Source organism: Elaeis guineensis, chromosome 1 (assembly GCF_000442705.2).
Source record: "Elaeis guineensis isolate ETL-2024a chromosome 1, EG11, whole genome shotgun sequence".
Taxonomy (NCBI): domain Eukaryota; kingdom Viridiplantae; phylum Streptophyta; class Magnoliopsida; order Arecales; family Arecaceae; genus Elaeis; species Elaeis guineensis.
The window spans coordinates 2,767,083-2,785,138 of record NC_025993.2 but is presented as its reverse complement, the minus strand read 5'-3'; the positions used below and the strand labels follow the sequence as shown (position 1 = coordinate 2,785,138).

Sequence of the window (18,056 nt, the reverse complement as noted above, 5' to 3'; positions counted from 1 at the left end):
AACAAAGCCTCTCTTTTTATTATTGGTTGACCTAGGCCAACTAAATCCATCATCAGCTTTTTGTAAACATTGTCTCTAAATAAAATGTAGGTGGTTTTACCTCCCATTTCCATCAAAAAAGAATCTTCTCAACTTTCATTTAAAAGCAACAAGCATATTCCTCCATGTAACATGCATGTAAAGAGACGGAAAAACAACAAACAACTGTTAGTGGTATTCCATTCATCAAACCATCCTCCCATGAGGGATATGTTTTATCTTTCTTGTCTTATCTTAAGTTTGACTTCATGCCAAACTTGCACTATATTCTTATAAGCTTAACTCACCTTAATAAAATACATTGGGTGGATTTTAGCCTCCCTTTTCCATCAAAAAAAAAAACCATCCTCCCGTAACATGATTTCTTTACCATATCCTAGCTCAAAAGAAGCATAGTTCTAGGCTTAAGAATTATATTTGTCTAATATCGTTTTGAGCTTGGTACTCTTTTTGCTACCTTTGTACCAAGCTATTTTGTAATCTGATTTGCGTTTCGGTGACTCAACAAAAGCGTGTTAAATATTTTCTTCCCTAACTCTTCGGTAGGGGCATTGTCGAAGCCTCCTATCCATTGGTGAGTTGGACATGCAAGGGGAGACCAAAGAAGAGGTATTCTTTGAAATGGCTCCCATTCTTTGTTGCATGGACACCAATGACCAAGGCTGGCTTGCATCGAACATTTCGACTCTTATTGTTTTTATTCCTATTTTTACATATGGTTGGATAATCTGATTCTTCCAGTAATAAGTTCAACCCCCATAATAATATTGAAATTTGAAAGTGATCTTTCTTTTAAAGATTCATCAAGGGTGTAATATTGAAATAACTTTGCTAAATATCTATTTTTCTTGTATCTCTCAAAAAATTAGGAAGTTTGAAAAGCACATATTAGTAAAAGAACTTAACAATGAATATATTATAATATTTATTACATAATATTTTAAAATAATTATATAATTTAATTAAAATTATTATGTTATATATTTCTATATCTATTTTTTCTCCCTTGCTGAGTTAGATATTTGTACATATGTCTAAATTCGACTTTCATCACAAAGTACTGCTCAAGAAACCAAAAGCACCCATCTGAAAACCAAATTGAAATAGAACAACACTATTGCCATACATTTTCTAGCAAATGGTGGATAAACACCATACTTTTTCATTGATTAATAAATTGGGAACAGTGCAAAACAGCCAAGAAAACACCAAAAAGGTGGGAAATAAGAGATGTCAACCACTCCAGCTCTCACTTCTCTTATATCACAACTGTATGATTTTGACTTCCATAGATCGTCTGGTCTGTAGAATCTCCTGACTTTAAGCTTTGCCGAATCTTGGGTGATCTTTGTGCACTCTGTGGAGACTTCAATTCCAAGCAACTGGCAAACTACATAGGCTTTCAAACCCACAATTCTCCCATATTTGCAGGTTTTATGGTTACTCGTATCCTCACTGAAGTGCTGAAGCCTCACGTACACAAAATCATTTACTTTATAGCTTGTTTTCCTGCAGACGAAACTGGTCTTAGAAGTACTGATTTGAAATGTTCCCTTTGGGTTTCTCTTATTTTGCAAGCACTGCAGTCCCCCAGTTCCGAGGCCTAAAGTTTCAACAGGAAGAGCAACAGAGGCCCCTTTTCCAGGGTAATATAAGCTTCTACAGTAAAACTCCAAAGGCAATAGATTCTTTGACATCTCTTAAGTCAAAATCCATACAGTCATTGGTCAAAAACACCTCCCTCTCATTTGCAGCATTCTCAAGAACCGTTTGAGATCCCTTTAACAGTATCCTTCCATGAGCCAATTTTAGACCATCTTTCTTCTCAAACATGTACTCCACCAGAGCCATGGTTGGCACCCTTTCTGAGTCATCAGCAGTGACTATTACTGCCCCACCAATGGTTATCAAAACCCCATGGACCAGTGCACATTTATACAGAGCCTTATTGGAACCTTTTTGCCTGATTGCCTTCCCTTCCCATCTTCCTCTGGATGCTCTGCAAATAGTTTTAAGTTTCATTTGTCCATGAACCACCATATATTGCTCCAGTGCTTTGATACTTGAGATGTATGCAGGGTTATCCTTTTCTAATTCTGTGACTTTCTTGGTGGCATCTGAGAAAGTGAGCCTTGAAGCTCTACTCTGTTTCTTAATTAATTTGATTACATGTTCAACTAGCCTTGCAACTCTCAATACTGGTCCATACCAGGCCACATATTCCTTTGCAGGCTTCTCAAGCCTATACCTGTAATCAAGACCACCAATTCAAATTTTCAAATTGATAGATATGTTCTCTCAAATGCATGGGAAAATTTCTGAAGTTTTGATTACAACCACCTGATGGAAGCTACAACTAACCAGCTAGAGTTGTATGATTACTTTAAAAAAGCTTAATGTTTCTGATGACATTAGCAGCGTATTACTAAAGATTAATTTCATGATTATTGTTATTTAAATAAATTAAAATGTGGGAGGGTTAATCAGAGATGATCCTAAATAGCAAGAGTACTGCTGCACGGCTCCCACAATTATCTTGCCTAATGTGAAGGGGATTGGTGCAACTACAAGATTTGTTGCCAAATATGGTAGGTTGGCTGATCATGGAGTTGCCAAATAAGTAGTTGACAGCCTGATTAAATTTTAATATGCATGCATATGACACCTCGAAGCATTTTCCAAATAGGAATGCTTTTGGAGTGAGGGTCAGTAAAGCCAGCACGAAATGGTTGGGATAAGGTTGGATGGTTGTGGTTATGGTATTAAGAGCGTATAATTAATTGGAATTCAGAGGCATTCAAACTCTTGTACCTAAATCAAAAAAATTGTAATTTATTGGCTTTTGCTTTAGAGATTGCTTACTTAAAATATGACCGAATTAAAAAAGATATATTGCAAATATAGGAAGAAAGATCATGACCTCAATCAAAGACTTGCAAATAAGAATTTCATCCCTATCAACAACATATATGTTGGAAAGAGGTTCAATGTATAAATATAGAAAAATATGTTCCAACCACTATATGGATCCAAAAAAGCTATCACTAGAGCATGCATGAGGTGAGTTCGGATCCTCTATCGTGCATGTTTTGCATCGCAAAGTGCTGTATAAGCTCAGATAGCTGCCACGTTATCCATCTCAGAGATGGATGGTTGTGGCTGCCAAACATGATATGTCGCAAGATTAAGCCACAGCCATTCATCTCCAAGATGGATGATGTGGTGACCATCCAAGCCAATATTGTACTCTATGGTACAAAACACAGATAGTAGAGGATCCCAACTTGCATAGAGGCTTAGGACCACCAATTGTACATTATACTATTCCCAAATTGTCATTCTATCTACCCTCCAGAATCAAATCCTCTTTTGTTGGTTGTGAACTTTTGTGAGGTGGGATCTTGGGAGGAATGGTGGATCGCATATGCCAAATTCTATTTCTCAAAATCAAGAATTCATCTAAACACCTGGTTGATTAAAGCCTTGAAAAAAAAAGGAAATCGTACTTTCAAAGTCATAAGAGCCAGCAACCCAAATTCAGAGCACCTGCATCCTCCTTTTAAAGGGCAGCATCTTCATTCAGGTGAACCCTAAAATAGTTTTATAAACATACACATGCTTCAGATGGATAGAAAGCCATGGTCTGCCTACCAGCCTGTTACTTTTCTACAAAGACAGGGCTAACCCTTCTACTAAATGTTACAGATGATATATAAAGCAATATTTGCTAAACAAATATATAGCAAGTTGTGTGATAGACCTTGATTAGTATACCTAAATTTTATGCAAGGTCACAAATTTTATTTTGCTTTAACACTGTACACCAGTAAGAATCTTAAATAATCATTTGAATCAATCTAAATCAGCAAAGAACAGTGACAGCAATACCCACAATTGTTATTGGCTGCAGCAAAAGATAGAGCTTTACCTTCTTTCTTTGGGTGGCTGCGCCAGTCCGCACCATGTTGGCACCTTGTGCTTCCTCTTACTTTCTTCTGGAATCATGACACTGGATCACCTTTATACTTGTCATAGAAAAACTAACAGTAAGAAGAGGAAAAACAGATATGGTTCTCACATAGTTTTAGACATAAAAGATATATATATATGGGGACAATGAAAGCAGAAAAATTTACATCTATACGAAGAAGAGAAGCTCTATTGCCACAGGTAGAATATACTTCCCCCATTGTGAACATACTTGCCATCTTTAGCTTGAGAGCCAAATTATTGTTCATCAAAGAAATGGGCACCAAACTTGTACCAAATTGCTTCCAAAGGAAGCTCAAAGTAGAGTTGAAAAATGATGAAAAAAAGGGGAAAGAAATGAATAAAATCAAAAAATCATCAAAAGACCACTGTTACACTGGACAAAGAAGTCGGACTAAATCTAGCTATATGAGAAAGGAGAAACAACACCCTTAGACAAAGTCGAGAAGGAGCATCTACATTGAAGATATAAGCAGCACAATAAAAAGGAAAAAAAAAATCATTAAACTATATATGCTAAAAATAATGGCAAATCTTGTGTTTAATGTTATTACTTTGATTTAAATCATAACGAATTACTCAATCTATAAATACTTAAAATCATGTCAAAATGGCTCAATGTAGAAGCATTAAAAAGCTTGCAAGAATTCAGCTACTCAAACGAATACAGTTGTCACATCCAAGGTACACACAAAAATAAGGAATTACATATGCAGCAACAACAGCAATAAACTACAAACTAAAGAGCACAACAAAACATTTTACCAAAATAAAGCAAACTCACTATCAGTGACAATGGTAAAGGCCTAAAGTTGCCTTCAAATTACAATAAAGCAAGTGAAACATTGCTCCCTAAAATTTCCAGAAACCTCAGCCCACAGAAATCTGACAATGAAATATGGGCTTTGATCCAACACCTACCGAATATACCTTGCATGTAAATCTAGAAATATAGGCTAATGCAATTGGGAAAGATTTTATGATACCTTCAGAAGATAAGAATGTCAAAACCAAAAAAGAAAAGAAAAGAAAAGCAACTTCTTGTCTGTTTTTTTGTAGACGACAGAACCAAAAAAAAAAAAAAAAAACTATAAAAAAAGTTAAAAAAGGATATGCAATCTATCTTTGTTGAATACTGAAGTAGTCTTTGTTACCTGGATCCTTCTGTTTATCCATAACTACCAAACAGACATTTCCATGATACTTAGAAAACTGCTCCATAAGAAATAGCAAGGTCAAACGCAATGATAATGCACATGGTCAAAAGATCAAAACAAAATGCATCAAATAATTAAATATTGTGCACTGCGGGTCATAAAATTTAACAAGTCAGTTAGATAATGATCTGATGGCAACTTAATGACAAATGAAAGTGCATGTGCTCAGACTGTTGAGGACACTACAATCCATGAATGATTAATAATAAAGTTTCAAGATGATTTATGAAAAGTCAAAAGAATACAGTATTTTCTCCAAAATATTCACAGAAGATGTAATTTCGGTAAAGCCTTGGGATGATCAAGACATGGGAGGATGGAGAAAGAGTCTTGCAAAGAGTGCATTTAGGATTAGGATGCACCCTAACCAAAGCAACTTCAAATAAACACTCAATAAGGACTCAATGGATCAACAAAATTAATCTTTGGAAGTTATTTGGAATTTTCATGTCCAAGAAAACAAAGAATCTCTTCCCTAAAGCCAATCTAGCCATCAAAAAGCTAAGGCATCAAAATCAAACCTACCAATAATTGCATACCAGAAATTAATAGAAAGTATAGAATGTTGTATCATGCCGAACCAGTCGGTACACCCCGTACCGAGCCAAACCGATGGAGAACCGACACAGTTCGGCCGGTTCAAACAGTATGCGGATGAAGGAGGGAGGGAAAGAGAGAAAAAGTGAGAAAAAGAGAGAGAGGAGGAGAGGGAGAGAGGTGGGAGGCGCTGGAGGCTGACGGTGGCTCGCTGCAGCCATCGGAGGGCCGCGAAAACATCCGCAGTTCGTCAGTTCGCCTAATAGAGCTTTAAAACGAGCGAGAAACGGAGAGAGAGAAAGGGGGAGATCACCGAAGATGGGAGCAGGCAGTGTCACGGTCGTGGATGAGGGCTTCACCGAGACCGAGGGAGGGGGGTGGCGGAAGCAGCGTAGGCGGTATCACAATCGCGGAACAGAGGCTGTTGTCCCTGTTCACGTGACCTCCTTTTTTAAAAATGAAAATCAACAATGAAGCCGGCTTCATTGTTTAAAAATTTTTTTAAAAAAAATTAAAATCAATGAAGTTGGCAAACCATTTGTCGGCTTCACTTAAGTTTTGATTTTTAAAAAAAAATCATAAAACAGGGACGTCACCCCTGTTTCATATCCGCAGTGCCTTGGACTGCATCATCCGATGGCCCCACCCTCTTTTTTCCCTTCCTTCTTTTCTTTCTTCCTCCCTCTCTCTCTATTTCTCTCTCTTTCTCTCTTTTTCTTTTCTCGGTTTGGGTTCGGTGCCTTCATCGGTTCGTGCCGATTTGGTATGGTATGGAATAATACCGAACCGTACCGTCGGTCGACCGAAACGATCGTCGTTACCAAAACGGCGAACCTTGATAGAAATCATAAAAACATCATCCAAATCCTCTAACTACTCTAACTACTCCACTTCCGAGCAAAGAAGTACATGATATAACCAATCATTAACTCCACCAATTGCTTATCTACATCTAATCAGATATAAAGATTAAATAAAACAAACAAGAAATGAGAATAATCTTCCAATCTACCAAATAAAACAAAACGAGAGAATAGATTATTGAAGATTGTTGAGGAAATCATTCGAAAGCATACCAATATATACTACGGAAGATGGATTCCATGCCATTGGCCTTGAACTCAAGAAATCCCTCCAAGGATCCAAGCCTCTGCTGCAATCACCACCACATAGATCAATAGATGGAAATTAAAATCTAAGTCCAAATTGATATAAAGAGAAGAAAATCCTAAATGACAAAGGAAGTTGTAGGCCACTAAACCTAATTAGGAATTTTTGAAGGAGAAGAAGATACTTTTTTGGGTGAAGGGATCTCTTTTAAATAGAAATATTGTCCGTCGTGGACTTGAAATTTCCTCAGGTACCCATGCGGTACTTAGAAGCTTTGCTTTTCGGAACCACCTCTAAGTTAGCCTATTACTCTATCTAGCCTCTCAAGCTAGAACTCTCCAAGGAAGGAGAGAAGCACACAAAAGAGAGAGAGAGAGTTTGGAAGAATAGAGAGTAGTATTTTACCAAAAAAACTCTTTTAACTCTCTATCTAATGGTTTGGCCAATAGGGCCTCCCCAGTTTATAGGCACTGCCAGCTACAATGAATGGTTAGGATATGTACAAGTGTCACAATTTTAAGGATTGAGATCACTCTAGCTCTTTCCATAATAGCTTAGAAAAATATCTTGCCTTCTTGCCAAATTAGTAGGCTTCACCAACTACAATGAATGGTTAAGATATGTATAAGTATCACAATTTTAAGGATTGAGATCACTCTAACTCTTTCCATAACAGTTTAGAAAAATATCTTACCTTCTTGTCAAATTAGTAGGCTTCTAGAAAATTCTACGAGTGTCTAACTCATTTGGCTCCTTTCAATAGGGAATCGGTGCACCCAATATAGTATGGAAGGCTTGAGCCTTGGCATGTCACCAACATAAATGTTATTTATTCTACTCCATTTCGAATGCTTTGAATGAATCTAAGCCATTCAAACTGAAATCAACCATCATGGAATCTATATCTCATCCTCTAGGTTTTCATGTTCTAGTGGATCTTTCTAATAGATGAGCATGGAAGAAAATATCTAGTAGGATTCATTAACTTAATATTTTCTATGCAAAGGATCAATCTACCTTCAATTTTTATTTGAAATATCAAACAAATGGCTTTGCTTATGTGTGATAATTTTATGTGGTTAATTGTAGTATTAATAATTTTTTGTTTGTTCTCTCTATTAGTCAAAAGGGAAGATACTAATCAAAACTAGCACAATTCCACCTTATCTAGAGTTTTCCATTAGATGGAAAAAGAGTCCAACTCCTAAGCAATATTTATCATCCGATTATTCTTGCCTGAAGTTTTAAAGGTATATCAAATCCCCTACAAAAAAAAAAAAAAAGAAAAATTGAACTCTTTGTCGAAATCTTCCTCATATTCTAAATACTACTATTTGATATCCACTACTAACCACCATGCAATTCACCTGAGATGTGGATCTTGGGGATTGATGCCAAATATGATAGGATCGGTGGTGTCAATCAGCCCTTTCCTAACCTTAGCCAATCACCAACCTTTATATCCCTTAGTAATTTGAACAATGATCAATAGCGAATATTTGTATCTTTTCTTTTTTATATAATATTTCCCTCTTCCTCTCACCATCTCAATTTTCAAATCTCATCATAGAACCAAATGACCATATCATCACCTTTCTTTTAGTTTGTTCTTTGGTTCTCTTGAAAAATTCCTTCACTTTTTCACCAACCACTTGCTTTAGGCTTTGCTTACAGTCTACCCTCAGCCTTTCCAAGTTCTTTCATGGTATTACTAACTTTACTAAGAAAAAAAGTATTCTCTAACTAATCTAACAGCAAGCTTTAGCCAAACCTATAATTTAGATGAAACCAATCTATTTAAGAGGTTTCCAAGATTTGCAAAGAAAATAATTGGAAAATGACGATATCCCCACTATTATACCATAATTAACCACAAAATTATCATAAGTAAACAAGACCATTCATCTGATATTGTAATATCCCGGCCTATAATCAAGCCCAAAACCCAAAACCATACAAAAAAAAAAAAGGAGAAAACAGAGGAATCGGGAGGAAGAAGACTCCCGTTGAGAGTCTTCTTCCCACCGTGAAAAGGAGAGGGGAATCCGAGTAAAAAATGGATTCTTCCTCTATAAAACCCAAGCCCCTCGCCTCCTCCTTCGTGAATCATCCTAAAATCTCTCTTTCTCCCGATTTTCCTTGTTCTCGGATTGAAGGTTTTGGCCGGCGATTTAGTGGCCCAAAAACACCACAAAGAGTAAGGTAATGAATCAAAGACTCCTTTCTTCAATTTCTTTTGATTATAAATCAGTATTTCTATCGATTTATTGCTGTTTTTTTTTTAGGAAAACTTCAAGATTTTGAAACCTCTGTTTTGGCCGTCTGTGTATGTGTGTTTTCCGACGCCGTTCGCCGCCGGCGAGCACCCGGATCGAGTGTCACGGTTGCTCCGCCTCAGCTAGATCTCCCCTCCCGTCGTTTCGACAAGATCCCGTGGGGGATTTGGATGGAAAAGAAGGGGGGATCGCATCCCCTGTTTCAGCCAAGGGAGGCCGCGGGAAGAAAAGAAGAAGGAAGAAGAAGAAGAAAAGAAAAGAAAAGAAAAAAGAAAAAGAAAAAAAAAAAGAAAAGAAAAAGAAAAAAGAAAAAGAAAAGAAAAAGGAAAAAGAAAAAGAAAAAAAAAGGGAAAAAGAGAAAGAGAAAAATAAAAAATAAAATAAAATAAAAAGAAGAAGAAGAGAGAAAAATTTTCTCTCTCCTCTCTCTACCTTCTCTCTCCAGTTTCTCTCTCTAGATTCTCTCTCTATTTTCTCTCTCTAGATTTTTCTCTCTTTTTGTGGATTTTATCTCTCTAGAATCTTTCTACTCTCTCTCTCTGATTGCATCACAGACCCTAGGATATATTTGAATTAAAAATATGATGAATTGAGATTGCTCCGAAATTCGTGCAGTAGATCTGATCCCAGTTCGATCCTATTCGAAATTTGTAACACTTGATTCATATTGAGTCACCCTGATAGGACCTCGGATGGTCTCAACCATGATTGCCTCATCTGAAGGATACAAAAATTTCTCTCTCCACTTTCTCTCTCTACTTTCTCTCTCTAGAATTTTCTCTCTCTTCATGAAATTTCTCTCTCTAAAAGTATTATGGATCAGTGGAGGATCTAGATGCTTAGATAAATCCTAATTTTGATTAATCCTAAGAAAGATCCTCGATCTGTGTTATTAGGATCGATGATCGGTAATTTTCTTTATATATGATCTTTATATTTGATCAGGGTTATGAAGAGATGATTGTCTGCAAATGATATCGAGTGGAATATTTTGTTAAAGAATTCATAAATCAAAGAAGAACATTGATTTTTGTGCTTGGATCAGTCACCGGTAAAGGTAAGAATCCCTATACATGATCACTATTATATATTGCTATTTTACTGTTGGTTTTGCATTATTGGTTTTGCGTTGTCGGATTTGAGATCGATGAATTTATTATATCTGAGATACTGTTATTTGATTTTGAGCATGAGTATGTTATGTCAATATATATGTATCAGAGATTGATGGCATGATTATATAGATATGACATATCTGAGTTGATCATAATGCAAGACAGAATTGATTTGATGAAATCAATACAAAATGATTAAATGAAAAGAAAGAGATATATGGTATAGACTAGTCTTGTCATGTGGAACAGCCTGCCAGGAGCTTATGCCTGGGACAGCCCCCACTGACTTACAGGTGGATCAGCCGGCCAAGAGCTCATGCCTGGGACAGCCCGCCAGGAGCTTATGCCTGGGACAGCCTCTCACGGGCTTTCGTACGTGGGACAGCCGACCAGGAGCTCATCCTGGGACAGTCTTGAAAGACTTTTTAAATGGATTCGATCCGGATGATGACTGAGGTATAGAATTGGATAGTCCAGAACCAGAAAGAAAAGGTTAAAAATCATGTGATTATGAAAGAAGAAATGAAAGATAAGATATGAAATAATTGTTGAACAAAAGTGTTTTACCTGTTAACATATGATGATGCATCTATTTTGACAAGACAGAAAATTTATGAATGTTTGCATTATTCTAGACATTGAACATGAGATTTTATATTTTATTGCTTATCCTTATTTTCAGACTATATTACTATATCAGTGTGATATGGGAATTCTTACTGGGCTGTAAAGCTCACACCCCTTCATCTTTCTTTTTCTTCTCAGAGTTACAGGATGACTTAGATTGGCTATGGCTTGGATTTACGGGTGAGCAGAAGGATAAATAGAGTGTCATAGTATCTGATCAGAGAATTGAAGAAATTTAAATTATAATTATGCAAGGTTTTATGAATTATATTTGAAATTAATTGTTATGGATGTTAAGGTTGTAATATTTATTTTGGCCTTGCATATTCTTTAGGGCTTGCTCTAAGGAGTGTGCGGCCATCACGTATCCGACTCGGGTGTTGGGTTCGGGGCGTGACAGATATTCCAATCAAAAACACGAAGGCAGATTGATCCTTTACATAGAAAATGTTATGCTAATAAATCCTATTAGAGATTTTTTTTTTATGCTAATCCATCAAAAAGTTCTTAAGAACATGAAAATCAAGACAATGAGACATAGATTCAATACTTGGTGATTTCAAAATGAACAGTTAGATTTATTTGAAGTATCCGAAGCAATGAAAGCGTAGGATAACACAACACTTATGCCAACAACATATCATGGCTTGAGCCTTCCATACAACACTAGGTGCACCGATTCCCTTTGCAAGGAGCCAAATTAGATAGAAGCTTGTAGAATTCTCTAGAAGCTACAAATTTGACAGGAAGGCAAGATATTTTTCAAGCTCTCATGGAAAGAGCAAAAGTGATCCTATCCTTTGAAATTGTAACACTTGTAAATACCCTAACCATTCATTGTAGCTGGCAGTGCCTATAAAAAGGGGATGCCTCATTAGCCAAATAAAAAGAGGAGGCCTCATTAGCCAACTCACCAAGTAGAGAGTTATAACAGTTCTTTATCAGAATACTGCTCTCCATTGTTATTAAATCTTTCTTTTTTTCTTACATGCTTCTTTCCTCCCTTTGAGAGTTCTAGCTTGATAGGCTAAATAGAGCAATAAGCTAACTTAGAAACGATTGAGGGCAAACAAAACTTCTAAGTGTCACATTATTTAAGAGGAGTCCCTTCCTCCCAAAAAAGTATCTTCTTCTCGTTAGAATATTCCCAATTAGGTTTTCGTGGCTGGCAACTTCCTCTACCATTTAGGATTTTCTTCCCTCTATATCGATTTGGACTTAGATTTCCATTTTGATCTATTGATCTATCTTATCATAATTGCAATAGAGGCTTGATTCCTTGGAGGTATTTCTTCGATTTGAGACCAATGATGTGGAATCCATCTTGCACAGTTTATATTGGTATGCTTGCAAATGATTTCCTCAACATTCATCTATAACTTTCTCTTGTTGTGTTTTATTTGATAGATTGGAAGATTATTCTCATTTTTTTGTTTGTTTTCTTTAATCTTTATATCCGATTAGATATAGATAAGCAATTGGTGGAGTTCTTTGCTGATGATTAGTTATATCACATATGATTTCACTTGGAGGTGGAGTAGATAGAGAATTTGGATGATATTTTTATGGTTTCATTAATTTCTGGCAAGAAATTGTTGCTAGATCTGGTTGTGATGCCTTAGCTTTTGATGGATAAATTGGCTTTGGGGCAAAGATCTTTTGTTTTCTTGATGCAGAAATTGCAAATCAACCCTGAAAGGTTAAACTTTTCTTGATCCCTTAAGTCCTTAGAGATGGTTTATTTGAAATTGATTTGGTTATGGTGCATCCTGTGAGCTGATCCTAAAGGCAGTCTTCACAAGACTCTTTTCTTGATCTTTCCTTGTCTCGAACATCTCATGGCTTTGTTGGAATTGCATCTTCCGAGATTCTTTTGGAGAAAACATTATATTATTTTGACTTTTCATAAATCACCTTGAAACCTTATTATTGATCATTCATGAATTGTAGGATCTTCATGAGTCTGAGCATATGCACCTTCATTTGTCATTTCATTAGTTGAGATCTGTTGGGGGATACCCACCGACCGACCGACCGACTATCGGAGGGCCCGACCGGCTGGCGGCCCGACCGACCGTCTCCGACTGGCGGCCCGACCGACCGTCTCCGACTGAAAGCCGGGAGTGACCGACTAACGGACGCTACTGACGGCTTTTCAATGGCCCAATCGCCGACTGGAGGTATGTCGGGCGTATCCCTCCCGACCGACCAGACCCAGAGGCCGACTCACAAGAAACTCGCCGACTGACGGGGGAACCCGACGCCACTCTGCTGGCCACCGACCAAGGGTCGGCCGTCTCCTCCCATCGCCGTACAGCCGCCGGACCTTGTCAGCTCTGACACAGACATGCGGCACAGTTCCCCAGGGGCATTGTCCCGTCGAGAGCGAGGTCAACCCTGGTGATTAGACGGCCACACGGCGACATGACATTTCCACGGCGGCTCTGACAGTCTACAGTGAGTTGACAGTTCCTCACTTGTCCGCGCCATTAATGACGGCGCCATACCTAGCTCCACTATATATACCGGGGAAGGCAACAGTGCAAGGGGTCGATCCGCCCGTCTCTCCCACATACGCAGGCTCGCTCCTCCCTCTCTCTCTCTCCCTCTCTCCTTCTCAGAGCTCTCTGTCTGCATTTCACTGTTGCCCAGTCACCTCTCTGACTTGACCGTCGGAGGGGCCCCGCCGGAGCCGCCTCCGGTCAGTGCGGACTTCTTTTTGCAGGTGCACGCTTCCCGGCGATCGAGCGACGAGGCGATTGGCCGCAACAGATTGGCGCGCCAGGAAGGGGGGCAGCATGACAAAGACAAGAGCTCAACGATCGAGAGTCACTGGGTCGGCAAGGCGCTCTTCCCGCCGGGAAGAGGCCTCTCCACCACCGACGGCGGAGCCTAGCTCTCCGCATCCTGCAGTGACCACGGAGGCCCAGATTGCAGCCATCGTACGGCAGATGACCGTACTGACCGACGCAGTCAAAAGCCTCCAGCAACAACCGGCGGCCCGACCTATGCCTTCCAGGAGCAGCCGCAGACGGCCGCGCCGACCCCTGTCGCCTCCAAGCGAGCGCTCTCAACAGCGCTCCCACGGAGAGGAGGGGCGACCACGGCGCGACGACCGACGGTCTCAGCGGCCCTCTCCTTCCCCGTTGGAACGGGCGAGGAAGGTAAAGCGGCCGCGCACACCGTCGGCCTCTCTTTCAGAGTCCTCCGGAGGCTCCACTCCTGGGGTCTCCCAGCATCGACGAGCGGACGACTACGAGCGACGGTTCGAGGAGATCGACCGCCGGCTCGCCCAACTGCAGATGGACGGCCAGAAGTCTTCGAACGACGTCGACTTCCAGACCGCCCAGCCTCTCTCTCGACTGATCCTCGATGAGCCGATTCTCAGTCGGTTCAAAATGCCGAACGTGGAGCCATACGACGGCTCCACCGACCCAGTCGACCACCTCGAGAGCTATAAAGCTCTCATGACAATTCAAGGGGCAACCGACGCTCTGTTTTGCATCGGCTTCCCCGCCACACTTCGCAAGGCTGCCAGGGCTTGGTACTCCGGTCTTCGATCGGGCAGTATCCATTCCTTCGCGCAGCTCGAGCACTCGTTCGTGGCCCATTTCAGCACCAGCCGAAAGCCGCCGCGAACGTCGGATAGCCTTTTCTCTCTCAAGCAGGGGGAAAACGAGGCGCTCCGACACTTCGTGGCGCGATTCAACGCGGCCACGCTCGAGGTCCGGGACCTCAACGAAGACATGGAGGTTTCAGCCATGAAGCGGGGCCTGAGGTCGTCCCGATTTACTTATTCTCTGGACAAGACCCTCCCCCGAACGTACGCCGAGCGACTGAAGCGCGCATACAAGTATATGCGCGCGGACGAAGGAGCGTCCGACCGACGCCTGGTCGAGCCCAGGGGTCCGAAGGAGAAGCGAAGAAAAGGTCGGGAGCCCGCCGAACCAAGCAGGCCCCCGGCCGGTAGTCGGCTTTCTCCACCCCGACAGATCCAAAAATCACCCCGCCGACGGACTCCGAGGTCGGTGCGTCCCAGGTATGACTCCTACACTCCTCTCTCCGCTCCCCGTGCGCAGATCTTGATGGAGATCGAAGGGAAAGAATACCTGCGACGGCCTCCGCCTCTGAAGGCAAAGGGCCTCGACCATCGGAAGTACTGCCGGTTCCATCGGAGCCACGGCCACGACACCGAGCGATGCATCCAGTTGAAGGATGAGATCGAAAATCTCATCCGCCGAGGGTATCTCGGCAAGTTTCGAAAGGGTCCGCCGACCCGACCGACTGCCGATCGACGCCCCCAGCCGACTGAAGAGGCACCGACTAACCAGCCGACGGCTGGAGTCATCAACATGATCTCCAAGCGGCTGGGCCCGGGGACGTCTGCAGGAGGAGAGCCGACGAAAAAGCCGCGCCCGGACGACGTGATTACCTTCTCGGAAGACGACGTTCGGGGCATTCAGACTCCCCACGACGACGCTGTTGTTGTGTCGGCGACAATAGCCAATTATGATGTAAAACGAATTTTTGTTGATAATGGAAGTTCGACAAATGTTTTGTTTTACTCGATCTTCTCCCGAATGCGACTACCGACTGATCGACTTAGTAGGGTTTCCACGCCCTTGATCGGCTTTGCCGGAGACACCGTCACGACAGAAGGAGAAATCACCCTGCCCGTGACGGTCGGTACCGAACCACGGCAAAGAACGGCCTCCCTCATTTTCGCGGTCGTCCAAGTTCCTTCGGCCTACAACGCCATACTCGGGCGACCCGGATTGAACGCCCTCAGGGCGATCGTCTCGACGTACCATCTCCTTGTACGATTCCCGACCAAAAACGGAGTCGGGGAGATGCGCGGAGATCAACAGCTCGCCCGACGATGCTTCCAAATCTCCGCCCAAAGCGACGAGACAAAGGATCCCCTGACAATCGACAAACTGGATCAACGGGAGGGGGAAGAGCGGGGTTCGCCGGCCGAGCAGCTCGAGGCGATCCCCATAGGAGAAAATCCCGACAGAAAAGTTTGGGTCGGGTCTCAATTGCCCGACACCGAACGCCACCGACTGGCGGAGTTGCTGACGGCCAACGCCGACATATTCGCATGGTCGGCAGCAGATATGTCGGGCATCCCTCCAGAAACGATTACTCACCGACTCAACATCGATCCGACAATGAAGCCGGTGAGGCAGAAGAAAAGGTCCTTCACCCCAGAGAGGCAGAAGGCCATTGACGAAGAAGTGGACAAGCTGCTCGAAGCAGGCTTCATTCGGGAATCCACGTATCCCGATTGGCTCGCCAATGTCGTCATGGTCAAGAAAGCCAACGGGAAGTGGAGGATCTGCATCGACTATACCGACCTCAACCGAGCATGCCCGAAGGATAGCTTTCCACTCCCGAAGATCGACCAGCTGGTGGATGCGACGTCCGGATTTCGACTGCTCAGCTTCATGGACGCCTTCGCCGGGTACAATCAGATCCGGATGGCGCCTGAAGACGAGGAGCACACCGCGTTCGTGACCCCCAAGGGCCTCTACTGTTATCGGGTGATGCCCTTTGGATTGAAGAACGCCGGCGCCACCTACCAGCGACTCGTCAATAAGGTCTTCAAAGACCAGATCGGGCGTAACATGGAGGTATACGTGGACGACATGCTGGTAAAGAGCACGCAGATCCCGGACCATGTTCAAGATCTCGAAGAGACCTTCCGCACCCTTCGACGACACCGAATGAAGCTCAACCCGACCAAATGCGCCTTCGGGGTGACCTCCGGGAAGTTCCTCGGATTCCTCGTTTCTCAGAGAGGGATCGAGGCCAACCCCGAGAAGATTAAGGCGATCCTCGACATGCGTCATCCGAACACCAAGAAGGAGGTCCAACAACTGAATGGAAGAATCGTCGCTCTTAGCCGATTCATTTCCCGATCCGCTGAAAGGTGCCTCCCGTTCTTCAAGACCCTGCGCCAGGCGAACGGTTTCTCTTGGTCGGATGAGTGCGAACAGGCCTTTGAAGACCTGAAAAGGTACTTGGCTTCCCCGCCGCTGCTCGTAAAGCCGCAGATCGGGGAGACCTTGTATCTCTACTTGGCCACATCTTCTGAGGCGATCAGCTCGGTGCTCGTTCGGGAAAACGAGTGCCGAACCCATCAGCCCATCTACTACACCAGCAAAGTGCTCCACGGCGCCGAAGCAAGATACTCGGAGACGGAAAAGATGGTTTTCGCCCTGACCGTCTCCGCGCAACGGCTCCGACCATACTTCCAGGCCCACGCCATCGTGGTACTCACCAACCGGCCCCTGAGGGCCGTACTGCGCCGACCCGACACATCCGGACGACTCGCTAAGTGGGCAATGAAGCTCAGCGAGTTCGACATTCAGTACCGACCGAGGCCTGCCTTGAAGGCTCAGGTCTTGGCCGACTTCATCGCCGAATGCCCAACGACCGACCAAAGGTCGGGAGCTGAAGGCCCGGGACGAGATTCGGTCTCTGAGCCGGACCCGATCTCCACCTGGGTACTTCACATCGACGGAGCCTCCAACGCTCAGGGAAGCGGGGCCGGGCTCCTGCTCACGAATTCGGATGGGGTAGTCGCCGAGTACGCCCTCCGGTTCGACTTCAAGGCCTCCAACAATCAAGCCGAATACGAGGCACTCCTCGCGGGCTTGAGGATGGCGAGGGAATTGGGCGTCGACAGCCTCCGGGCATTCTCCGACTCTCAGCTGATCGTGGGGCAGGTAAAGGGCGACTTCGAGGCGCGAGATCCGACCATGATCAAGTATCTTCAGAAGGTAAAGGATCTCGTGGCCCGCCTCGCGCATTTCGAGATCTCCCACATCCCCAGGACGGAGAACGCCCGTGCCGATGCTCTCTCCAGATTGGCAACGTCGGCCTATGATTCTTTGGGTCGGACGTTTGTCGAAAACCTCCAACAGCCGAGCATCGATCGGGTCGAAGAAGTACAGCAGCTGACGTCTAAACCAAGTTGGATGGACCCGATCATCCAGTACCTGTCCGACGGGACCAGTCCCGAAAACCCCACGGAGGCCAAGCGACTCCGATGGTCGGCGTCACAATATGTGATCATGGACGGCCGACTCTACAAGAGGTCGTTCTCCCTCCCTCTGCTCAGGTGCTTGGGACCGACCGAC

At 43.0% G+C, this 18,056-nt stretch overlaps 1 protein-coding gene across 1 annotated transcript; it reads right to left on the bottom strand.

Moving 5' to 3' along the window:
- Positions 1–1,208: 1,208 nt before the first annotated feature.
- On the bottom strand, positions 1,209–7,305 carry LOC114913860 (DNA (cytosine-5)-methyltransferase 1B-like). Its single transcript, XM_029262409.2, has 4 exons — positions 7,078–7,305; positions 6,860–6,936; positions 3,968–4,064; positions 1,209–2,287 (listed from the first exon to the last, which is right to left on the bottom strand). The coding sequence occupies exons 3-4, from the start codon at positions 4,042–4,044 to the stop codon at positions 1,699–1,701; spliced, it is 666 nt and encodes a 221-aa protein (XP_029118242.1). The 5' UTR covers positions 4,045–4,064; positions 6,860–6,936; positions 7,078–7,305; the 3' UTR covers positions 1,209–1,698.
- Positions 7,306–18,056: the final 10,751 nt, after the last annotated feature.

What these genes read in the sequence shown, in the direction of transcription:
- LOC114913860 (XM_029262409.2), bottom strand. Translation starts at nt 4,044, where the DNA reads ATGATTCCAGAAGAAAGTAAGAGGAAGCACAAGGTGCCAACATGGTGC. An exon ending in CAGCCACCCAAAGAAAGAAG is followed by an intron (nt 2,288 to 3,967) that starts GTAAAGCTCTAT and finishes TCTTGATTACAG; the next exon opens with GTATAGGCTTGAGAAGCCTG.